At 40.4% G+C, this 12712-nt stretch overlaps 1 protein-coding gene across 3 annotated transcripts in view; it reads left to right on the top strand.

Annotated features, from left to right (window-relative positions):
• The window catches only part of agrn (agrin), a 215912-nt gene that overhangs the window by 83954 nt on the left and 119246 nt on the right, over positions 1–12712 (top strand). For all 3 annotated transcript variants that reach the window (XM_026332448.1, XM_026332447.1, XM_026332449.1), the window contains one exon: positions 378–416. In XM_026332448.1, coding sequence (XP_026188233.1) covers positions 378–416 — 39 coding nt within the window. The remainder of the gene's footprint in view (positions 1–377; positions 417–12712) is intronic.

Below are 12712 nucleotides of genomic sequence, written 5' to 3'. Positions count from 1 at the left end.
AATCACTGGGTCAAATTTTCAATTCTATCTTCTATCTTTCAAACCAAAGCGAAAACAGCTCCCTTCCCCCTGTGTTCTCAATTCGTCTGCACTCTTATAAAATCCAAAGTCATCCAGAAGACCATAGAAACAATAAATGACAAAACAATGATGACACTGCTATTCCTGAAATGTACTCTGTCCATTAGCTCAGCTGGGTTCCTGTGGGGCCCAGACACTTCATTAGAATGTGTTGGATAGAAAAGCCAAGCCTGTAGACAGAATGTGTCTCTTTTTTTTGTAGCAACTCAATTACTTGGCCTTTACTCCTGGGAAGTCTCTGAATCCCCTTAAAACTAAAAACCTTTTTCTCTCTCTTTCTCTTTTATCTGTTGCAGACAAACCTCCTCACTTCACGCCGGCCCAACCTCCTGATGGTAAGTCCTCTGTGGTTTCTCTCTCCCCTCTTTTCGTTGACCGCTGCTGGTTTCAGGGGGGTGATGCCTGTGAATAATGACGTCCGATGGCGATTCCTGCCTTTGAAGTGTGTCTGTTATGTGTCCGGTTTGGCTGCTCCGCTTTTTGTTTCTACGCTGTTGGTATGGCATGCACGTGGCCAGGTCTACCCAGGGCTTTGATGTAAAAAGGATCTTTTGATGACTTGATTTGATCTGCTCTACACGGCTAGTTGGGCTGATGTTCAATACCTGTTACAGCAGCAGTGGTCACAACCTTCTGATAGGGTCTAATAGGGTAATACCGCCCACTGTCCCTGACTATTCCACATTACTTTGCTACTGGTAATTTGTAGATGAAGGACACAGAGCAGCACAGTCACCTCACCTTGCCCGACAACCAGTACCTCCCCAGTACCTTCCCTCCCACCATATCCATGTACTTTGCAATGGATGCTGCAATGTTTGTCATTTTCTAGTCCTGTGACACATTAACTTAAAAAGGAACTTTTTTTTTTTCAAAATGTTGGATCAGGCTTTAATTGGAAGAAAAGGACTGTTTTCAAGCTGCTTCCATGATTGAAAAAGCACAGTGAGACAGTGTTCGACTTTGTTGTATTTTTTACCCCACTGACAGTGAGCCAGGCACGGACTCCTACTAGTTCTGAAGGTGTTGTATCATCCTGCTTATGTGCCAACTACAAAGCCAGATGTTTAGATGGAGAAAACACAAGGAGAAAATGTTTCTAATGATCCCGGCCGACCAGCCGATGGCAGGGACAAAAGGCCACAGTGGGGGCTTGCTGAATTTGTTTCTGATAATTGCTAAATCACTTGCCCCATAGGACTGTATCAGATTAGGGGTAGTTTATGATGAATGTGAATGAGTGGCAGAGTCGGGACAATGGGCTGTTCACTGTCAATGTAAAATGGCTATGCCATTTGGCTTTAACAAATAATTGTGCTTGATTGGAGCATTTCTCAATTTGGCCTTGTCTCAACACCTGAGGAGTGTGGAATTCTTCTTTTGTGCCCAGCATCTCAAAGCAGTAGAGATTCACTTGCAGCCAAAACTGTTTACAGCAGCTATTTGTTTTTGTTTTAATGACAGATGAAATTGACTTGACAAATCATTATATCTCACGGAGAGGTCTCTGTTTGTCTGTTTCTGAAGTAAATATTGCCATAAAATTTGGCTTTCTACTGGGAAAATGAGAAACAGTGCAGGCAGTGAAGCAGCCAATTTTAGTCTTCCATTGAATTTTCCCCTACAAAAGAAATAACGCCCTGCTTATCGATTGAGCCACTCATTTCCCATGTATTAAAGTTTTTGCTGTCTGAGGGGCACAGTTTGTTTCTGCACTAGTCAACCGTTTAAAAGCTGCTCCTAGCCCTTAATTACATTTCCAATAGTTCTGTAGGCTTTCCATCAGCAGCCTATGCTGTTTTAATGTGCCAAGCAAAACAAAAAGAAAACTCTCCAATCAGTGGGGTAAGCCTGCCCTATGGGATGCAGTTTCTCTGGGTCATTTAACGCTAGAGAGATTAGTGAGACAATTAGAGTTGGCCCAAATATGACAATAGGCCACTTGTTGGAGACGTATACTTCTAGTAGTGGCGTGGAGGACCGATTTAGATGATGCTGTAAACCAGCAGAGGTCTAATATAACTCTGCCATTAGTCAAATCTGCTCCAAAAAGCACTACTGAACTTGTCCTCAGTGCCAAGGACGCTCCACTCTCCAGTAATTACAGGAAATCACAGACAAGATACCATGGAGTCTGCATTTTTAAACAGCCTAGTTTGTCTCTGAACTGCCGTTGATGAGTCGTCCTTATTAACATGAGATTCTGCAGAAAGTAAAGGAATTTGTTCTGCAAATTAGAGCAAGCAAATCTTAGAACTCGCTGGGGAAAAATGCAGGTTCTGCATAAAATAAGCAAAGCTTTTAAACAATATTTATGGTGAACACCACCCTCAAATAGCTGACTTATCCTCCCCAATGAATGGTCTATAATCACCAGTCAAAAAAAGTGACAAAAGTCACAAAGCAGCCTTTAATTAGTCTCTTTCTTTTAAAGCTCAAAGCAGTAGCTTGGCTGAGGCCACACTCATTATTGCCTGTCGTCTCCTGATAATAAGAAAGTTGTTGCGTGTTTGGCCAAAACTAGAAAGCTATGAGAATTTGCAGCTTGAGGGATTAGTATTAGACTTAGGAAAGAGGGTTGACTCCAAGAATGGCTTGATGAATGAGACCCTTGGTCCCCAGTTGTCCCCACCCAGAGAAAACACAGAGCATGTTTAGCCACTGGGTAAGGATGTCGAAGGGAGGCAGTATACATTACATACAATCTCAGTGAGCTCATTGTTTTTCTTTAAATAAAGATTTACAGGGGGGGTTATTACCTAACCAGCTATTTATATCAAACCTACTTGTGACTAAAAAGTATGGATTCACATCTTCAGTTCTTTCTCAGGCTGTGAGGAGAGTCATGTGTAGATGGCTTTTATTTGAGCCTATTAAAACTTTAATTGACTAATCAATGACCACAAAAAATCCAACAAAGGCCAGAGACTCAAAAGAAATGAAGTGGAATGAAAGAGTGGTGCCTCTGACAGTTCAAAGGTCTCCTGTGACTGTAGCTGTCTACAGCACAACCAGCCTGGCAGGAGCCCATTTGCCGTGAATCCTTCAATTTCACATTTGTCACCGACAGCGTTCCCCAGCGGATGTTCCTTACTGACAGACAAAATAAACTCCTGGACTGAAATGTGATTTGATCTTAGACAGCGGGATGCCCAAAATACAGTGCCAGCGGGCTGACTTACACTTTGAGAACACTACCTTTTCCTAAAGAATTGGTAGAAGTCTTTGTCAGCTCAGGGAGAATAGAGTAACTATGCACACCCATTACCCCCTCAGATAGGGGTAAAAACACACACACAGTTCTCTTGTAATTTATTCTGCCTGAGCCTTTCCCTGTGTTCTTGACAGTAAGCCTGACTTGGAGAGAGGCAGAATTAATTATGACTCCTCGGCCTATCTTAATTAAATCTTTTCACATCATAGATTTCACACAACACAGGCAAAATATCTACCTCATCTTTTAGCTGCGGCGGTGATACTGCCTGAGAATGTCTCACATCAAGATATCAAAGGTACAGTGTAAAGATGCCATTCTGGGATTATGATTTCACAGAAAAGTTGTCTTGTCCAGCTTTTAATGGTGAGCAGCTTGTTAGCCCACCCTTGTGGAGGCTGGTGGGGAAAAGCTACGGGCACAGCAGGCAGCCTTGAGTTTATCTGCACAAAGTTTGTTGCCCTTTTAAAGTACACAGTTTTCCAATTGCACAGCTGATCTCTGTATCCTCACCTTAGCCCGTATAGCTTGTCTCATTTTATGGCGCTGCACTTGGCAGATGCTTACAAGCACCTGAAGAGCTCAGAAGTGCTTTTTCTTAAACAAATTAGCCAAGTCCCATCACCCCGATATCTAAGCATCCATCTCTGACAACCTCCCACCTCAGCTCACCCAGTATTGATCTGCCAGGATAGGTTAGAAACAGAAACAACAATATTAGCTAGAAAGCAGAGAACTGAGTGGACCAGATCTGTAAAGTGTGGCACCATTTGCTTCAGATTCCCTTTGACAGTGTAGTTGTTTACACAGTTAGTGATACAGGTTTGCTTTGATATATGTCCCTGACTGTGGAGCAGCCCCTGCTGATACAGGTTATTCCAGCTTCTCAGACCATGTGAGGATCAGCAGGTCTTTGATATGGACAGACAGCATGCTGAGCTATTTGTGGTTGTGATCTGACCCCATCTGTTTTGTTGCCATTAGTCCTTTCTGTTTTATAGAAACCATATTAAGATGTGATCTCTGGATATTGATCCATCAATCAACTTCAATTCGGCTTTGTAAATGTGCACTTGCTGCCAGCTAAAGGGTAAAAAGTCAGCATGCCTGTCAATACAATTTATCAGTGTGTGTTTTTTTTTAGTGTAGCCTTTGACTTATTCACAAATACACACCCAGGCTGATGAAAGCTTGCTGTGATGGCAACCCTGGGGTTTGTAACTTTTTATTTTGCCTCATTAGTCCCAAAGTAAATTTCTCCAAACTTTGCATGACTGATTTTATGGCAGAGCAAGAGATTTAAAAACTAGTAAAAAAAAACACATTTCCAGAATGCTGAGTTTCTGAATTGAAACAGAAGAAGAATGACATTTGCAGCATAAACAAAACCACATCGACTGTATGAATCCATGGGAGCTAATTAATAGTTTCTAGCTGCTTATCGAATCCCTTATCTCTCAGCACGGTGGTGCAGGGGGACGGTTGAAAGCCCACCCCTTCCCTTTGTCACATATTGGAAGTAATTAACATACACAATGGCCTAAAGTCGCTTTAAATGAGCTTTCTATGTTCTTCACATGATGATAGTGGTGGCCATTCAGCAGCAGTGACAGGCCGTGTCATTCATTTCTTCTCATTAACACAGCATCAAGTTAGTTTAAATTGGAACTAAGTTGCTGTTCCACTCTAAGCTGCAATGGGCGGGCGCTAATTTAATTGCTGGGTGGCGATGTCAGAAAATAGCCACATTGGGAAGTGTAACCAGTGCGACAAATTTCATTGTCAGGTTGTTAATTAGGGGAAAATAAGTGGCTTTCCATGTCTATGTGTTGCTGAACAATGTTACGCTGTGATATCATGATATTAGCTGGGTCCTGCATCACAGTCGGTGTTTTCCTTTTAAGGAAGTGGAAGTTAATGGAGCGTTTCACTCTGTGCTGACAATATCCTCACTGTTCACATAGATACTGTAAATGTCTTTTCTGCACAAGCACAGGCTGCTCTGAAAGTCAGACATCTGCAGTTCACTGCTCTCTGACTTTCTTTTGTTCTGTCAGGCATGTACACGCACACACACACACACACGCACACACACACACACACACACACACACACACACACACACACACACAGATACTCTTTCTTGAACATTTCACCTCTTCCTTCTTGTTTTTCTTCACTCAGCCAGAAACATTGTTTACAGATTGCAGTTGAACCCCAGGATGTGTACATGAACACACACACACACAAAGACTACAAGAACCACTAACACCTGATTTTGTAGTTTTATCAACTTTTATACAATGTCTGTGTGTGCATGTGCTGCAGCAATGTGCTCTCCCTGAAGACTCATACACATTCTGAACCTCCCAGCCTGAACCACAACATGCACACACACACACGCACACACACACGCGCGCGCGCGCGCGCACACACACACACACACACACACACACACACACACACACACACACACACACGCACACGCACACACAGGCTAAATGACAGTCATTATTCCACCTATAATGTTAACGGGGAACATGATCGTTGGTACCAACAAGCCACTGCCAGACAAAGTGATGCATCAATCACAGAGTGTGTGAGTGTGTGTGTGTTTGGTGCTAATTTTATTCCTATTTTATTATAAATGTCACTGCTTTTTTTTTCAGACTTGCCTTAAATTTATCTGTAGTCACTTCTTGCCTAACCCTAACCTCACTGACCCGTCAAAGTGTCCGCACTTTCCTAAAATGTCCTCACTTTGCAAACTGGTCCTCACTGGAAGTAGGCATGTAACATGTTTGTTTGTTTGAATCAGTACAGTTATTGGAGATTATCATGACAACCAGATGTGCAACTAGCTGAAGAGATGTCCTCCAGAGTCCCAGTAGAGCCCCATACTTCCATCCTTGTAAACATTTTATTTGGAATTCACTGCTCGTGTGGTTGCCCATCTGCAGTGAACAGGAAATCTCTCTCTCTCTCACACACACACACACACACACACACACACACACACACACACACAGTGGGTAGCCCCTTGCCTACATGTGTTGTTGTGATCCCTCTTTCATTTGACTTCTGGGCCTGAAAGCCCTAACATCAACCAGAATGTATGTGTATGTGTGTCTGCTGGCTTTATGTGATCCACTCCACTGGACACAATTACAACACACTAACACATGTCCCAATAGCATGTCACTGACACCGTTTATGCACTGCAATAGAAATACATGTGGTATGTGTGTATGCTGATCGCTGCCCTTTCACTGAGCTTTAATAAGATTTGTGGTAGACGAAAGTGAGACAGAGGAAAAGAAAAGATTGTAAATCATTATTTCAGTGTTTCTGTTTGCCTTTTCCCCTCAGTGTAGAGAAACTCATAGAGATACAGGTAAATATACAGTATGTATTGTATCTGGGGAATTGAAGGGAGGCAACATATTACTGTGTATGCTACAGTGGGCAAGACAGTCATCCAGCAACATAGTGGAGGTTAAAGTTGATCCACTTTCAAAGTCTAAAATATTGTTTTTGCATGTCACTAAGGCATTTATGGAGCATGTACTGTATGCATCTGTGTATGTAATTTCTGGGATTGCTGCTCTCCAGTGCTCAGTGGTTTGCATATTGTAGAGGTTGAGCCACCACCTTATGTGTGAGGCAGGAATATGAAAAAAGATTTAAGTAGCATTGTTTTCTCACTATATGAAGTTGAAACACAGGAAAAACAAAACCTTCTGCAGAAAAGTGCTTCTCTCTGTAAACGTTATTTTACATATCTTTCTCATTTTTGAATTAGTCACTTTTCCATAATAATTCTTCTCACAATCTGCCTACTCAGGACAACCCTCAGGGCTGAATACAAAGTCCCACTTTAATGATATAGAAACTTATGTCTTTGTAAATGTATAAATACTGTATACATTAAATCTGTCTCTTGTGCCAGCATTTTAAGATAGTAAATTAATAAATGTCATATTTAATGGCAAGGGGCTATGTATAAAAACATGTTTCACCAATGAAATATGAATGATTCAATGATCCTACTAGATCTATATTCCATTGTTTGTATTTGTCAAAGATTAGTTATCTTTATGTCTCTTCAACTGCACTGACAAAGAAAAAAGTTTCTTTAAAAATAACATTAATTCAGAAATCCTATCTATTAAATATTGAATGTGCACTGAAAGACCTTTAGGGTGCTTGCCAACTATTACAGGGCGACTGACGTAATTGCCCAGATATATAGAGAGAGTGGACATGCATGTGATTCTTTACATGCAGCACTGCATATATGGGCGTCTTCTACAGTCATTCAGTCTGCAGAGCCCTGATTTTGACTAATCTACCAGCAGATGTCTGTATTATGGTTACACAAACCTTTCTGATTATAGAAAACATTGTTTGGGCTTTAGCCGTTAGCTTTCAGTTCATGATAATAACCAACTATTCAGTTTAAATAAAATTTAACACTGTGGCAGTCAGAGTGAGAACTAAGAACGTTCTTCTTCCCTGTTGTCATTTTACTTTCAAACCAATCATTGTTTTAGCTGTGCTGCAGCTGTGGTGAAGTGGAAAGCAGCTACTCTGTCCAGAGGGAAGGATCAATCATAACATGACGTTTTGTGAACCTCGGGTCAGAATAAGGGGGAATTTATTTTTCCCCAAGGCTGAGTTTCTTTGTACAATGTTTCGTTCACTTACCATGCATTTAACTCATCATTGCATTACATCACCCCTAGTGTTTCAGCCATATACCTCAGAGTGTGTATGAGAAAACCAAACAGAGTGTTTGCTTAGTATTCCAACAAACTCATTTCATTAATGAGAGAAAGAGGTGGAGCATGAGAAAGAAAGAAAAAAATAGAATAAATAATTGAGCACAATTTCAAACTTTAGCTGCTGTTTATTTTTTGAAAGAAAGGTGAAGCTATTGCATGTTTCTTGACTGTGCACAGCAAATGAATGCATATGCTTCAATGTATGTGTGGCTCTGTAATTTAGGTATCTGAAAAAGTTTTTTGTTTTGTGAATAGTTAAGTTTCTACATTTTCAGAATCCAATGATCATAAAAATAGAAAATCCTATGAAAAGTGTCAGAGGTTTTCTATAATAAGCCAATAGGCAGGCTGGTGTTTGCTTGTTCTCTGCAGAGCTTGTTTTTTTGCTGGAGTCTCATGCACCCAAGTACACTCTGTAACTCCGTAATTAGAGGTTAGTGTCACTGAAGGCAGACACAGTGTGTGGCACTTTGTGTGTGTGTGTGTGTGTGTGAGAGAGAGTTTGTGTACTCTTGTAACTTGAGAAAACTGCATTTACTGTAAATGGATATTTAATCCAACTCTTTAAGAGTTTCACTGCAAATATATATATATATATATATATATATATTTGTGTGTGTGTGTGTGTGTGTGTGTGTGTGTGTGTTTGCTGTACATTATTACAAATAGTTGTTTTAACAAGGATATGAAAAGGAGGAGAAAAATTCAATCTGAAAGATAACTAATCTTAAATATATTAACTTCATGGCTTCATGTTACCAATAGAATTAGTCATTGGCATTTTTATCATTAGCACTACGCAGTCTGTAGAGTTAACTAAGTGAGGGAGTTGTAGTGAGCCATTTCTTTTGAGCCTCCTCAGACTAATGGTAGTGTAACAGTGGGGTAGCCCTTTAAATGAGAAATGTGATTTTAGGACGATACTTTTTGGACACGTTGAACTCTACTGTGATAAGTTTGTGTCTTGAGTTTGTTGATATATTGTCGAATGGCAGTTATATACCCACCGACATGCACTCAACATGTGCTACACACATGTGGCATTTCATTGTAAATCATGTGTGTGTCTCTCTCTCTCTCACACACACACACACATTTGCTAAGTAACAAGACATCCAGTGTGAGTCCCTCCATATGTGATGTGTATTAACTGTGACATTTCTGTGTTGTCATTAAGCTCTCGTCTCCCACAGCTGCCTCCTGTCAATAAACAGCACAAACATAATCTTATAGTAAGTTATTACAGAGGCTGAAAATCTAAATGTAAACGTCCATCAGTAGTTTAACATATTGTTCTATAATGTTAGAATATTATTACAAATATTCACAAATCAAATGGCAGCTTGTATAGTGGGCAGTACCACAGCCTAAACTACGACCTGAAGCTATACTCAGACACACAAAACAGCACTCACATACTGAACAAAACAGCAGTGAGACCCCTAACTGTGCCGACAACCTACCAGGTGACTTATGATCGGTGGGAAATGTTGAATACATATGTGTGGGCTCTAGTGAATAAAGTGTGTGTGTGTCTAATTCAGTCCATTAGTTGTTGCAGCTCAGGCACAAAGCCGAAGTACTGCTGCTGTGGATGAACTAACTTACTGTACCTTGACGTAATGGGCTTTCTGAATGTGGAAGAGGAAGAGGAGGTGGTCACAAGATGGTTACGGGGATAAGAAATAGGAAAAAAAATCAGCTATACAAACATATGTTCCATTTCCAGACTTTAATGATTTTTAATCTTTGCTCTTTTAAAATACTTCAGAATTTTGAGGAAAGTCTGCAAATCGACAAAGTTTGGTATTCATTGATTACAAGTAGAAAAAACATTAAGAACCTTTATAAAGTATTGTTAATGAGGGAAGGAAATGTGTAAAGAAAAGAAAGGTAAGAAGGAGGATGTGGGGGAGAGGAGACCTAGAAAAGAGAAGTAGAAAGAAAAGAAGGAAATTAGACTGGTAGAGCAGGTTGGCCAACAACTCGAACATAAGCTCTTCCACCATCTTTTATGCTAAGAATATTAACTTATCATGGTTCAGAAATGGACCTGACTGAAATCTGCCTTTGATTCATCACTTCTCCCTCCTCCTTTTTTCTCTTCCTCCTACTCTCCAAAATCCCATCCACTATCCCACCACTAAGAGCTTGTCAGCCTGGGGGGAGGACTTAGCTCCTCTAGTGTGTGCGTGTGTGTGTGCGTGTGTGCATGTGCATGTGAGAGTAAACGTGCATGTGTTTGCTAGAGGCAGAGAAATGTAATTAAAACAGGTTTGTCCAATTGGTTCCTCTTATAGGCTACTGGTAACAGCATTTTTTTTTTAAAGTCATCCCATAATGCATTGTTCCATGGGTAACTTCACTTTTAATAATAGTTAAGTATTTGCTCAGTCAGGCCATTAAATTCCTGCAAGCACAAATCTTTGTTGCCAAATGAACACTGGTGGTGAAGCACATGAAAGTTGTCTGTCCTGTTTATTGAATTGGCAATTCAATGTGCAGTGTAATCATGCAATTTGAAATCCAATGTCAAGATTCAAATGGATTCGCAAACTGTCAGTCCTCTCATCAAGGCAGGTCCCCACCAACATCTGCTACGATCCATCCCTTCTCTGCCTCTGATTGGCTGGTGTTGGTGAGGTTGCTTTAATTTCGGATTAGACTTAGCCAATTAAATGTTCCATCCCTTCTCTGCCTCTGATTGGCTGGTGTTGGTGAGGTTGCTTTAATTTCGGATTAGACTTAGCCAATTAAAGGTCGAGCGGAATGGGTCATACCAGATGCTGTTGCCTCTGTGGCTTAGGCTGGTCTGATCGATTTGAGCGTTCATTTAAAATTTTAATGAAATTAATTCCAAAATTGAGTTGAGTATTGAATGGCCACTTTGCATATTGAATTGTCAATTGCAGAATGAATTGCAAATTGAATAAAGAGGCCAAAAAGCTTGTGCAGTCCTGGTTGTGGTCAATACATTTAGGCTCAGGTCGGGTGAGGTTTAATTCAGAGACTCAAAGCCACCTTTATCAGTCCCATGAGAAGCAATACATTTCCTCTTGTTCAAAATGAGACTTTTATGTGTGAGCAGGAGCACCAAAGAAAAAGAAAAGAATGTGCAATTACCTCAGCGCCATGCTGGGTTCATCTGATGCCACACTATGATTCAATCACCTCCCCCCACCCCCAACCAGTTCCATTATAGCCGAGAGGAACAGGGATTGGTTTGGGTGATGATGTGACACTCCCTATTTTTGTCTTTCAATCAGATAACGGATTTTTTCAGTATTTTTCTACTACTCATCTGTGCTGTCTGGAGTGGCTCTGAACTGGAGCTATTAGAGATGGCAGTCAGGTCCAGTACTCCTGTTAGACGGCCGCACAGGTCAGGAGCTGCTACAGGGAGGCAGGGCAGTGACAGGGGCAGATGGCAGTGAACACTTGCACACACACCCTCACACACGTGCATATTTTTGTTCTTTGGGCTGTGCTACATTGTTCACAGTAGTCCCTCCTGCAAGAGCTGAAAGATGGCGTTGAAGATAGGAGGCGGATAGCTTCAGGGACTGGATCCACACTCACGTTCACATATGAACACATACACACCCTGTCATTAGTATGCATCAGCACACTTTCCATCCAGTGCTGGTGAACAAACAGGGATTGGTGTTTGTCAAAGGATGCTCCATAAAGCCAATTTAAGTAGGAGATAATATCTAGTATTTCCCTGCTGCTCACTGACCAAATACATTTTCTATCCAAGCGCAAGTCAGATCAAAGTTGTCTTTTTCTTATATACACTAGCACATACGGAGTAAACAGTGATACATGGAAAATTATCTTCCAATCCAGACCTGTTCAGTTTTGAAGATCTGTGGATGTCTGGAAGGATCTCTAAAGTCTCCCAGAGTTAAATTTTGCAAACAGCCATACATATTTAAGACTCTTAGATGCAGCTCTGAGAAACCTGTTAAAATTTAAAGTCACAATCTGCAATATTTTTAGATGCATCCATCTCTGTTTGTCTGCCCCAGTGCAGCCCACTGATGTAATGTGGTGAATTATTCGGTCCGTATACAGTCATCAGTGGTCTTCTAAACACTGTCCTCTATCATGGAGGAAACTGTGTTTAACATGAATCTTACTTGGAAAAAAAATACAACAGTTTGGGTATAGTATGGATGTTTTTGTACTAGGAAGGATAAAGATCATTGCCTAGAGAAATTTCAACAACAGGAACTAAAGGAAAACAGCTGTTCAGTGCCGCCCACATGTAGTCAGTGTATTTTCTGGTAATTACAGTGTAAAACAACATACCTTACATTCACATACAGAAGTGAAGAAAATGTCCATTGCTAATGGATGTTACATTTGTAATTCTACCATCGAATATAAACTTTAAGAAATGTAATATAAAAAAATCTTATTTTTGATACTGTTGTATTTAAAGCAATATTAGTAACAATAGCCATTCAGTGTATTTGCATTTTGTGATTGGTGCTTTACTTATAAACTAATCTATTATAGTATAGTTTATAAAACAGTTACAGTTCTACCATTGGATTCAAATTACATACATACAGAATAATTTGACCCACTGTTAAAATATAAATGTTGATTAGTGCTGCTTCATTTT

The sequence above is a fragment of the Mastacembelus armatus genome, chromosome 7, assembly GCF_900324485.2.
Source record: "Mastacembelus armatus chromosome 7, fMasArm1.2, whole genome shotgun sequence".
Taxonomy (NCBI): Eukaryota; Metazoa; Chordata; class Actinopteri; order Synbranchiformes; family Mastacembelidae; genus Mastacembelus; species Mastacembelus armatus.
This window is presented reverse-complemented; position numbering and strand designations above follow the sequence as displayed.